Raw genomic sequence first — 11,833 nt, 5'->3', positions numbered from 1 at the left:
ACAACATTGTCCAGTTTAGTGTCATGTCCTTGCAATTATTATAGTATTTTTATACACCCAGCGATTAAAATTAGAACCCACAAAGAAAGAAACTGAATATTCATCCATATATTCAGAAGTATGTTCTTCTTCCATATGTTCAGTATGTTGCATATGATGCATTTTATTCTCAATGTATTTATATATGCAAGGATGTCCATTCCAATCATGTTCATTCAAGTTTCATTTCATCTAATGTTCTAGCTGACAAGTAGCATGTGGGCATGTTCTGATGCAGTGTTGTATTAATAATAATTTACATGATGTTTAATGTATATATCATGTCACTAATCGGAATGGTGATGTGGGGGGAAGAGGGTGTGGCATGCTGAAGTGACCATGGCAATTAGAGCAACGAACTCTTGGAAGTCGATTTCCAAGTCTCCATTCTGGTCCAGGTCTGCAAAGAGCTCGTCCAGGGTTTCCGTATCTTGGATTTTCTGTTCAGGATAAAAAAAAGCACTTGTAGAGGATGGAACCGTTTCAGCGTATTGTAAAGCTATCATAAAATGCTGCACCATTAATCACTTTCAACCTGGTGTAACTATTTTGCGAATGTCGTCATAGATGTTCAAAAATGAGCTCAATAAAATGAGCCTGTAGAAAGTCTATTTCAGTCGTCTATTTTAACATTGTCTGAATGAGGCATTTTTATGTAGCACTAAAGCATAAAGGCCACAGGCACCCACTTTAAAAAGCAATGCATAATAGTAATAAAGATATCTTGAGAAAGAGGGTAAAAAGGAGGATTTTTAGTGATCCCAGAGGAGAAATTACTTGTTTGCATTGATGCTGCAGTGGCTTGTTCAGAGTGAATGCACAGAGAATGACAGATCATTTATGAGCACCCATTCCTGGTAGTTTCATTCATATAATACAAAGTCCATAATACATGTTCATACTTTTCTTTGGATTTAAAATGTATAAAACCCACAGACAGACTTAACCACTTTGACTTTCTCAAAAAAATTGTGTGACACTGTAGTATGATAGATATTTAGATATTTACTAGATATTTCATAAAAAGTTGAAATATGAAGATACAAGGTTTCTGCCCGACAGCGATGATATGCTTGCTTACCTTTATGAAGTGACTCATTTCATTGTTAATAAGATCTTTCAACTCTGCTTTCTTCAGCTTGCACTTGTGGCCGGTATATTTGTGGAACACGTGAATCACGGTGACCATAGAACTCTCCAGGTCCGACACACCGCTTTCCGACTTCTGACTTTTTTCTGACTTCTGTAAAAAGAAAAGGAAAAGAAAAGAAATACACACACAATTAATACACTATCTGATCATACAAGTCATCATCTTAATCCATACTTCGTCATACAACAAAAATTGACAACATCGCATTGTGGGCCTGGAGATCTGCTATTTCTGGAACGGATAGATTAAGCAGTTCTTTCACCATTGATAACTGAGTATTTTAAGCAATTTTTTTAAAACATAATGTATGTAAAGTATAATACAGTTGTTGATTGATTCATTGATTGATTGAATACTTTATTAGACAAAACTGTAAACAGCACAAGGTACAGTCAGACATTTGAGCTAAAAGGATAACACAAAAAAAGTCCTGGGGACTTGTTTCCATTGTGGTTCTATGTATTCAATTCGTCAACAAAGCATAAACATAACACCAAATTACAATATCATCAACAAATATAACACACTATATGTACAAAGTAGAACAGGCACCTACTATAAAACAGCAAAAATAGTATATTATCATAGAAGAACAGATAGTCAACTCACAGGTATAAGCACAACGCATCAGACAATATATTTTCTTTTACCTTCATCTTGACGGACTCCTCTCTCTTGTGTGCAACGATGTTTAAGGCAGCGTTGCAGTGAGAAATAATGATGAACAGTTATCTAGCCGTGCGTTCCTTGCCTCGCCCAGTGCTGTGAACATTAAATTCTATTGATCAACCACACGAAAGCACTGTGATGCTTAGTGTATGCATGCCTAATGGATGCCAGTGGTAATAGGACGGAAACCCATAATTTGCTTTTAAAATCTGTCACTCTTGTTGGGGTCAGGTTTCTGCATTTTGTCTTGCCTAATGCAATGCACTGTTTCTAAACGTGCATGTCAACACATGCTGATACATGCATGTGTTTTGTGTGATCCTTATCTTGGATAGATTTTGAGATTCCCATTCAATATATTAACCGGCTACTGTAATTAAGTACAGTATTATGTTTTAGGGGAGTCTTTACTGGTCTGGTCCCCAGTGGAGGGGAATTCACTTTTCTGCATTTACTCAGGAGATACCTGCTCTGCTCTGCTCAGGTGGCTCAGGTGTGCACGGTAGAGCTGTTAGCAGTGTCTGGCTCAGGGGCACTTCGACATGTAGAGCTGGGTGAACCTTCCGATTCCCACATGGTTTCACCCACTCAGCAATGGCCGCCCCTTTACTAACCACGAATATAACATTTGTTACATGCATGATTGAGAGCTAACCAGTATATTTATTAATCATCAAACCCAAACATCTATTATTATAACCGTAGTAAAGGACTAGTACTGTGATAAAAGCAGATGTTTTCCCAGCTTAGGGTTACTAACCAACCACTATATGATGCTGTCAAACATTCCGATATCAATGTAGGCCACATGAAAAAACAATTTCACATCTATAGCAGGAATATTAATGAAGTGGACTCAGTCAAACACTGGAATAAATACTACAGTTGGCATTTCATTAAATAATTCTTCTCCTGACTGATTCAGGGGTCAGATTATGTCCAAAGACTACTAAATGGTATTGACACGTCTCAATAACAGCCTTTTGCATAGTGTATTGAAATGCCCTCTAACAATCAGGGGGACCCCATAGCCTACTACTATTTTAGTGTAGGGTGTTCAGTGTATGGTGTGTTCTTGTTAACAATAAACCAGCAATATCAGACAATGGCTAAGTGCCAACAAGTAGCCAATTTATTTGAGACTCGGCGTCACATAAATGGCCTTAACTGAGAAACTCAATACTGTCCTAATGGCTGCCAAAGCACATCCAAAATTGTTCACAGGGGTGCCATAAAATTCAAAAGTACGTTTCTCCTAATGGTTCCATAGACTTTCGTGAAGGTTTGCAGTGCACATATGGTCCAGGCCCCATCAATCTAAAGTTGAAGTTTGAGTGAAGTTGATAAAGTGGGCATGAGTCGCATGACCTTTAACATAACATCAATTGGTTTCATATATCCAACACCAAATAGGTAGTTAGACCAATTTACTGGTGCTCAACAAAATATAACTTTGGTGGGCCTCAGGGGGACACTGTTATTAAAGCTCAATATGAGAATCCAATATGCTCAAAACAAAAGGCCACAACTTCTATGCCGTTTGTCTGATTCACACCAAATTTTGTAAGAGGGGTACAACAGGTGCTTCTTCCATTTGTACACTCTCAGAGTGAAATAATACAGTTTAGATTATTACACAGTGAATCAAATTATTACAGTGTCGATTATTTAAAACAAATAATTTATATGGGGGTTCTTAGCCTAATGCATATCAAACTGGGGGTGCTTGAAATGGAAAAAGCTTGAGAAATCAATCACAGAACCAGGGAGTCCCTTCCCACCCCAGGGGACACTACATGTTTTTTTTTTATCAATGAAGTATCATGTTTGGTGAGTTGATGACGTGTACAGCGGTGTCACTGTACCTTTAAGACCCGCCCCGCCCCCTCCTCCGACCTTGTAGGAAAACGTAACGCCCTTCCGAGAGGAAACTCACTCTGTGACGTCATGAAACCAGAAGAATTTATATCGGTTTATTATTACTGTATTTACATTGTATAAAATTATACTGTCGGGGTGTCGGGTGACGCCTGTTTACCGCGCGGCTGGGGGGATAGAGGAAGTAGCGCTTCTTCCCACACACACACGAACACACACACACACACACACACACACACACACACACACACACACACACACACACACAGTCACACACTGCTACAGACCAGGAACAGAACAGATCTGCACCTACAGGATCTTTTCGGGTAAGAAAGAAGAGTTTTGCATGTTATTTGTCCAGTATTTCCATAAAACTCACAGACAAGCCTTCCTGTTCTTCTCATCATGTTAGATTGTCATTATTTGGCGGCGTTGTTTTCCCCACAGGAAGTATATAATACACTATACGCCTAGCTCTTGTCCATAGCGTTAGTAGGAGTTCTCCTTAACGCTATGTTACTTTCCATCCTTTCCCCTCACACCCGCGGTAGCGCAGAATGCGCAGCCTCTCGTCTTTAGCTAAAACAAAACATGCACTTTTGCTATTCACCAAAACAAAGATGGTTTTATGGAGCTGAAAGCCTACTCTACTTAGTGGGAACACTCTGAGGAGTCTGAGCTCCCCACCTCACGTCTAAAATACACTTTCTGACCGGAAAAGAAAATATTTCACCAGAAGGAGAAAATCATTTTTTGGTTACTCCACTGCGCCCCCTACAGATCTGGTCAATGGAATTCTTCTATTGACCAGATTTTTCTTTCCGGTGAAATATTGTCTTTTATGGCCAAAAAGTGTATTTTAGACGTGAGGTGGGGGGCTCAGAGTGTTCCCACTCGGTAGAGTAGGCTTTCAACTCCGTAAAACCGTGTTTGTTTTGGTGAGTAGCGAAAGCGTATTTTTTATTTTGACTAAAGACGAGAGGCTGCGCAGCCTGTAGTGCGAGCGCAAAGGCTCTAAAGTCCCATAGCGTCAAGGAGAACTCCTTCTAACGCAATGGACCAGAGCTAATAATACAGTAAGTACAACCCTGATTCCTTGGGGCGTTATTATGTCATAATCAGTTAATTGGCACGAAAATAACGTTATAGTGTAGTAATAACTAAAAAGTAGTAATACCTGTAGACTACATTATAAACTATATGCTGTCCTACTTGTATTGCAGGCCATTTCTCTCCACCAACACCCTTTCATCTCAGAAATGGCCTATTTTCGTTTTTCATGCTATAATTAGATCAGTGCCTATTGCCTTAAGATAATGAATACTGACAATCTCTGTCTGTCCCTCTTTCTCCCCTGTGTGTGTGTGTGTGTGTGTGTGTGTGTGTGTGTGTGTGTGTGTGTGTGTGTGTGTGTGTGTGTGTGTGTGTGTGTGTGTGTGTGTGTGCGTGTGCGTGTGCATGCGTGTGTGTGTGTGTGTGTGTGTGTGCAGTGGTGGAAAGTAACTAAGCACATTTACTCAAGTACTGTACTTAAGTTCAAAGTATTGAAAATTGGAAATACCCCAGCAAAGTAAAAGTACCTCAAAATTGTTCTTAAGTTAAGTACAATTTTGAGGTACTTTTACTTTGCTGGAGTATTTCCATTTTTCAATACTTTGAACTTCTACTCCACAAAATTTCAGAGGCAAATATTGTACTTTTTTACTCCACTTCAATTCTTTGAAAATATTAGTTAATAGTTACTTTGTAGATTTGGATTATCATTACAAAACATGCATTAACCACTTCAGCCCTATTTAAACTACAAGCTCATCGTGTTTCACATGATACCTTGTGAAACGGGATATTCTGCATAATGAGTACTTTTACTTCTGGTACTTCAAAGTATATTTTGATGCCTTACACTTTTGTACTTTTACTCAAGTACATTTTGAGTGTTTCTACACAAGTAAAACATTTTGAATGCTTTTTCCACCACTGTCTCTCTTCCTCTTCTCTAGCCCCCCCTCCTCTTCATCTCCATCATGGCTGATGTACTCCGGCTGCTGCTTCAAGTGGCTGAGAAAGCGGCTAACGTGGCCCGGGTCTGCAGGCAGGAGGCCCTCCTCTTCCAGCTGCTGGTTCAGGAGAAGACCGGAGACGATAAAAACAAGAAGTTTGTCCAGGACTTCAAGACCCTGGCTGACGTGGTGATCCAAGAGATGATCCGTCATGATGTTGGAGCCCAGGTTAGTTTAGTCTTATATAGCACTGGTTCTCAAAAAGTGGGGTCCGACCGGGGACCCCCAGGGGTTGTTTGTTGAGGGGGTTTCGGGGGGGTCCCCATTAAAATGAGGATCAGTAAAAAAAAAAAGTGAGCCCTATTTTATATTAGGGTTATTTGAAAATAGATTATCTACGACAGTGGTTCTCAAACTTAAACATTTCAAGGACTCCCCTTAAAGGTATAGTTCACCCAAAAAAGTACTTGTTTTCTATCAATTACACACCCCATGAAGCCTTGAATACATGGAGATTTTTTGTTTTTGTCACATTCCTAAGCCAAGAATTTGATTACCGGCAGAAAGATGCTAATGTCTCTGGTAGGAGACAAAGAGTCGGAGACAAAGAACAGGTAGGAGACAAAGAGTCTCCTACCGGAGAGACCGCCGGTCATCAAATTATTGGCTTAGGAATGCGACAAAAACTAAAGAATCTCCATGAATTCAATGCTTCATGGGGTTTGTAATTGATAGAAAACAAGTAATTTTTGGGGTGAACTACTCCTTTAACTCTGACAGTATACAAATGGAACCAAATGGACACATTAGGGTCCATTTGGTTCCATTTGTATACTGTCAGTTACAGACTTGTAAGGGTCAATTTAGAACCACCCCAAGGAACCTTCAAAGCCCCTGGACCTCACTTTGAGAACCTCCGATCTACGATGCGATCTGAGCTTGTAGATGTGCTAAAAAATCTTGACAAATCTAATGGAGGTCCCTGGCACTTTTCAACTGGGGGGGTCCGCAGCCAAAATGCGTATCGTTTTGGGGGTCCTTGACATGAAGATGTTTTGAGAACCACTGTCTTATAGGGGCTCTCGCAAAGAATATTATTGGACCAAGTTGTTATTGATGTAATAATGTGAAGTGGATTTGTATTAATCTCCTGCCCTTCCCTTCTTCTGTTCAGTTCCCTGAGATGACTGACTTCATACAGGGAGAGGAGTCCAACAAGTTTGAAAATGGGCTTGGTAAATACTTTCTTACACTTTCATACTTTTATACTTTCAAAATGCCTAGTTGACAGTGACGAGTCTGCACTTGAACCTCAAGAATGTAAAGTTCAGGCCTACGTAATACTTTAGAAGTGAAATGACAAATGAGTGTTGAGGTTACCATTACATATTGTCTGTTTTAATTTATAAGTATTTTCAATAGATATCCGAGTCCTGTAACAACAGCAAACGTTTGATTTCTTATCTTCAAGTGTTCCCTCGTCTAGCCCGCTTTGAAGATTAAGCTGGAACGCCTGCTAGCTCTAAATAGCTCAAAGTCAGTATGGAGAATATGCTTGTGTTGAACGACAAAATGTAAACATTCAATCTCGTTTATCATGCCGGTGCAACTGCAAGACAAGATGGTAATGTACACCGTCATTTAAAAAAAAGAATTGTATTGCACTCTACACTCGAAGTTGTATAACAAGCCGCGTGATTGGTTGAAGCTGGATCAGTGACTTGGTTTACTTATCCCAGACATGTCGAGATATCTTACTGTGTCAGTTTCAGTTCCGTTTTTATTTATTTATAGTGCAACATCACCCCAAGGGCTCTCTGTACACCAAAAATGTGCCAGCACATAATGGTCAAACATTGACCATGTGACTGTGCACAGCTGAAAAATGTACAGATCAAATATCCAAAGAGTCGTAAAAAAAAGAGTCGGCATCTCTAACATCTGGAGGGAGAGCATTCCAGAGACAGGGGGCACGATGTGTGAATGCTCTGCCCCCAACAGTTTTTTTTATATTATACTTTGTGACTGTGAGGTAACCAGCATCCTAGCTAGGAGCGTAGTGGTTGTCCAGGGATGTACGGTTCTATTAGACTGGACATGTAGCTAGGATGGAGCAACCACCTTGAAGTCGGTGTGAATCAATCCTTTTATATAGATTAGATCAAGCAAAATGGACATGGTCAATAACATTAACAGTCTGGTGATGTGTATGGGCTGCCGATTTTAAGAAGCATTTCCTATTAGAAGAATTTGTGACTATGGGAGAATTATTTCATTGAATATATTCCACGCCTCGGTATAAGTTATGTGCCACACTGTATGTTATAACCTACATGTATTAGCTGCATAAACATGTCTTATGTGTCTCTCTCTCTCTCTCTCTCTCTCTCTCCCTCTCCCTCTCCCTCTCCCTCTCCCTCTCCCTCTCTCTCTCTCTCTCTCTCTCTCTCTCTCTCTCTCTCTCTCTCTCTCTCTCTCTCTCTCTCTCTCTCTCTCTCTCTCTCTCTCTCTCTCTCTCTCCCTCTCCCTCTCCCTCTCTCTTTCTCTCTCGCACACACTCAATTAGGAGAGAGTGTGATAGTGACCGTATGTGCGACGGAGGTGGAGACAGCAGCGCTCCTGGCCACAGTACTGGACGGTGACAAAATGGCAGCATCTCTCCTGGCACGGGCCATCCACCAAGACGCAGTGACAAGTGACACAGGACCCGAGGGTCTTAGCGTGCCCTTTAGCCCCTCTGAGATCGGCATCTGGATTGATCCCATTGGTAAATGCTTTATAAGCTCTTAGCTGCAATAGAATTATACTTATTTTCCGGGAAACAAACTTTCATTATACTGTTGAAAGCAGAACTGAATATACTATACCACACATCTTTTAAAAATGATTTTTATGGCGTCGCAACTAAGGGGAGATGTTTAGAAGAGTGTTCATCTTTCAGTATATATGTATGATGTATACAGTATGTATGTTGATGAAGCGAATTTAGTCTGAATTTAGTCTGTGTTGCTAGTTTGAGTTTGAGAGCAGAGACCAGACCCTCTCTGTTGATAAGGCCGGAAAAGGGAGTTCAGGTCGGCAGGTCACAGCTGCCAGTAAGTCAGTGGTCCCTTTGTTTTAATGGCTGTGCAGAGGAGAAATGTTTTAGCTCTAACAAGCTCAGGAGAAGACATCAAATGTATTATTGTTTTCCTTTATCGAATTATGAGCTGACCGTCAGTGAAGAGCAAGTCAGTCTATCTTTGTGCCTTTCTGGAACAGCATGTCTGATGTGTGAATGTTACAGCGCTGTAAATACATCTTTCTATTACCATTTGATTTTGCATCTTGAGTCAAGGTTTATCTGATCTTTTGAGAGTTTCTATTCCGCTAGACTTAAAATTGTATAAATTGTAAGCAAGGATTTCCACGTCAATGTCCCCAACATTTTTGTCTGTCTTTGTGTCCATCCGTGGCTAATATTGCAGACCACCACACCGACCAGCCACATTTCTTGTGCATTCTAGACCAAGGAATTCAATCCTCGAATATTTTGATGTTTTGTGAAATTTCTTTCTTTGTGTGATTTTTATTTTATTTTAGATGCTACTAGCCAATATATTGAAGGTCGTGAGGAGGTGCTGGATGAAAGCCACCTGTTTCCATCAGGTCTGCATTGTGCCTTGGTTCTCATCGGGGTTTATCTGAGGACCACAGGAGAACCAGTCATGGGTGTCATCAATCAACCTTTTAACTACAAGGATCCGGCTACTGGTTGGTAAGTGAAAAAGACAACAATTGTGGATTGTGATTATTAACACAATAAAATAGAAATTTTGCGGCGATAGCCTGAAACAACCCGTTTAACACCATAAGTTCGTGACCTCAACATTTTGCAGAGACATACTGTACACATAAGACAAGGTATTTTTTTCTCACACTATATTATTGATTTGCTCACGTTAGAACAACGGTCTTGGACCTGGTTAACAGTCAGCAGTTTCCCTTTAACTTTAATCTGTCACAACATTTACTACCGTATATGTAGCATCTTTTGATAAGAATAATTATCTTTTATTTCAGAGATGTAACTCTCATTATGTAGAGTTGTTCAATCCAAGATACCAGCAGTAGTGTTCAGAGGAATTTGCATTCGACGTATCTGTCCAGGTGTAATATGTTGATTTTCTGGTTCGGTCTGAGAAATGTGATTTTCCCACGCTCCCAAGATAATGCAATGCCATTTCCCCTCTACTTTTTGAGTTGTGTAGTGTTATTATGTAAACTTTATAAAATGGCTGTGTTACTTGATTGTGATTGGCTGAGTCCTGTGGTGAAATACTCATACTATAAACCAACACCTGGACCTTATAGTTCAGTACAGTAGCACGGCGCAAAGGGCTTGTTTGTAATATTCACTGTACTCCATGTATGTATTACCGTTAGTGATTATGTTTCTTCTATGGCAGGGTTAGAGGAGCGCTCGTTGACGTTGTGCAAGGTTTTACAACAAATACATAATCTTTTAAGTCACTTTAAAAACAAGGCAGATTTTATGTCCCATTCGGTACCTTCCATGCATTTGCATATAGCAACTTCCTGGTTCGTGCAGGCAGTCGCGGGGACTACTTTCTTTGTAGAATTATTCTTGTAATGGAATTGTTATTTAAAAACGTTAAATTGGGATATGTCTATGATTTGCATGTTGCGACATTTGGTAACCGTTTTATAAAAGGCTGTGCTTTTCAGTGAATTTAGAACAGCTAAGGGGTTGTAGGCACTCTGCATCGTGCCTGACAACACACCTGTCTTAAAATCACTTTGAACCAAGGACTCTTGAGGCTTATTGCCTTAGTAGTTCACAGCTAAACACAGTCACACAGTGGCTGACTGTGACATGCAGGAATACCCATTTGAATTCTGTCTTGACTCAACAGAATTCTCAGCAGTGCCTTTGGTTAAAGATTTTAATTAATTTGCTTAATACAGCTGGAGAGGGAAGCATTTCTGGGGCGTGTCGTGTGGAAACGTCAAAGCCTGCTCAGTCTCCCGGCCCAAGGACAGACCCGACGGGAGCCGAAGAGGAGGAGGAGGAGGAGGAGGAGGCGGCCTGTCGGTGGTCCTCAGCTCCAGTGAGAAGCAGGTGGTGAAGGAAGCGCTGGCCCCGCTGTGCGGTGACCCAGACAAGTTAATGTACGCCTCCGGAGCCGGCTACAAGATACTGTGTGTGATCCAGGGTTTGGCCGACGCATACGTCCTCTCGGAAGGAAGCACCTTTAAGTGGGACTCGTGCGCACCTCACGCTCTACTCCGGGCCCTCGGAGGCGGCGTAGTGGACCTGACCGAATGTCTCCGCCAGCCTGAAGCAGAGGTCGACCAGGCAGAGCTCACCTATCACACGCCCTACGCTGGGAGTAAAGGTGCAGACCGCTGGGCCAACCAGGGCGGTCTGGTGGCCTATCTGGACTCTACATCACTCCACAGTGTCATAGGGGGCTTAAAAGGCAAGCTGCAACTGATTTAGTAGTGAATATATACTGATAAATATATATATATATACTGAGCACAAGCTGAAGTAGCTGTTGTGCTGATATGTTATCTATTTTAGGTATAGAGGGATCTTTTATATCAATTAATTTAATGAACTTTTTATTATCTGCAAAAGGTGTGCCATTTTACTATACATGTATGCAATTGTAAATGTGAGAAAAGAAACATCAGACATGGGTCAGACCATATTGTACCGTACTACGTACGTAATATGTATGTTTTAGTGGGGTCATACAATTAGCAAAAGAAAGGTTAGACAATCACAAGAGTGTTTGGGTAAATAAACCATGTGACTCTGGTCAACATACTGTAGTACTTTAAGGAGATTAAGACGAACTCAAATTATTTGAAAATACTATTATGACCCAGGTCAGGTGAACATTAATAAACAATGTTACGCTTTTTTAAATGTTTTTCTTCATGTTACATAAAGCTTCCACAGTTGTGAGAAGGAACTGGAAGCTTTCACTTCTGAACAGTTTGCCTCAGATTCGGTAAAAAAAAAACCAAGCAGAATCTGTTTTGAGGTAATGTGGCATGACTGCTCCATGTTTGTTGGACCCCA

General features: G+C 40.7%; 2 protein-coding genes across 2 annotated transcripts; one reads left to right on the top strand and one right to left on the bottom strand.

The window, feature by feature from the left end:
* Positions 1–183: 183 nt before the first annotated feature.
* LOC308082340 (protein S100-B-like) lies at positions 184–1,943 on the bottom strand. Its single transcript, XM_080424059.1, has 3 exons — positions 1,843–1,943; positions 1,121–1,282; positions 184–479 (listed from the first exon to the last, which is right to left on the bottom strand). Exons 1-3 carry the CDS (start codon positions 1,846–1,848, stop codon positions 327–329), a joined length of 321 nt encoding a protein of 106 aa, XP_080280185.1. The 5' UTR covers positions 1,849–1,943; the 3' UTR covers positions 184–326.
* A 1,985-nt stretch (positions 1,944–3,928) lies between these two features.
* On the top strand, positions 3,929–11,561 carry inpp1 (inositol polyphosphate-1-phosphatase). The gene is made up of 6 exons (XM_080424404.1): positions 3,929–4,065; positions 5,740–5,967; positions 6,914–6,974; positions 8,306–8,506; positions 9,322–9,496; positions 10,708–11,561. Exons 2-6 carry the CDS (start codon positions 5,764–5,766, stop codon positions 11,240–11,242), a joined length of 1,176 nt encoding a protein of 391 aa, XP_080280530.1. The 5' UTR covers positions 3,929–4,065; positions 5,740–5,763; the 3' UTR covers positions 11,243–11,561.
* The last annotated feature ends 272 nt before the right edge of the window (positions 11,562–11,833 follow it).

The sequence above is a fragment of the Gymnoscopelus braueri genome (genome assembly GCF_963280865.1).
Source record: "Gymnoscopelus braueri genome assembly, chromosome: 3".
Taxonomy (NCBI): Eukaryota; Metazoa; Chordata; class Actinopteri; order Myctophiformes; family Myctophidae; genus Gymnoscopelus; species Gymnoscopelus braueri.
Note: the sequence above shows the minus strand (reverse complement) of the source record. Positions and strands in the feature narration are given on the sequence as shown.

Bases quoted from the DNA above. Each gene is read 5' to 3' on its own strand.
- LOC308082340 (XM_080424059.1), bottom strand. The intron at 480-1,120 runs GTAAGCAAGCAT...TATCCTGAACAG, and splicing joins AAATGAGTCACTTCATAAAG to AAAATCCAAGATACGGAAAC.
- inpp1 (XM_080424404.1), top strand. From the start codon at position 5,764: ATGGCTGATGTACTCCGGCTGCTGCTTCAAGTGGCTGAGAAAGCGGCT. The intron at 6,975-8,305 runs GTAAATACTTTC...ACACTCAATTAG, and splicing joins CAAGTTTGAAAATGGGCTTG to GAGAGAGTGTGATAGTGACC. The intron at 9,497-10,707 runs GTAAGTGAAAAA...TGCTTAATACAG, and splicing joins AAGGATCCGGCTACTGGTTG to CTGGAGAGGGAAGCATTTCT.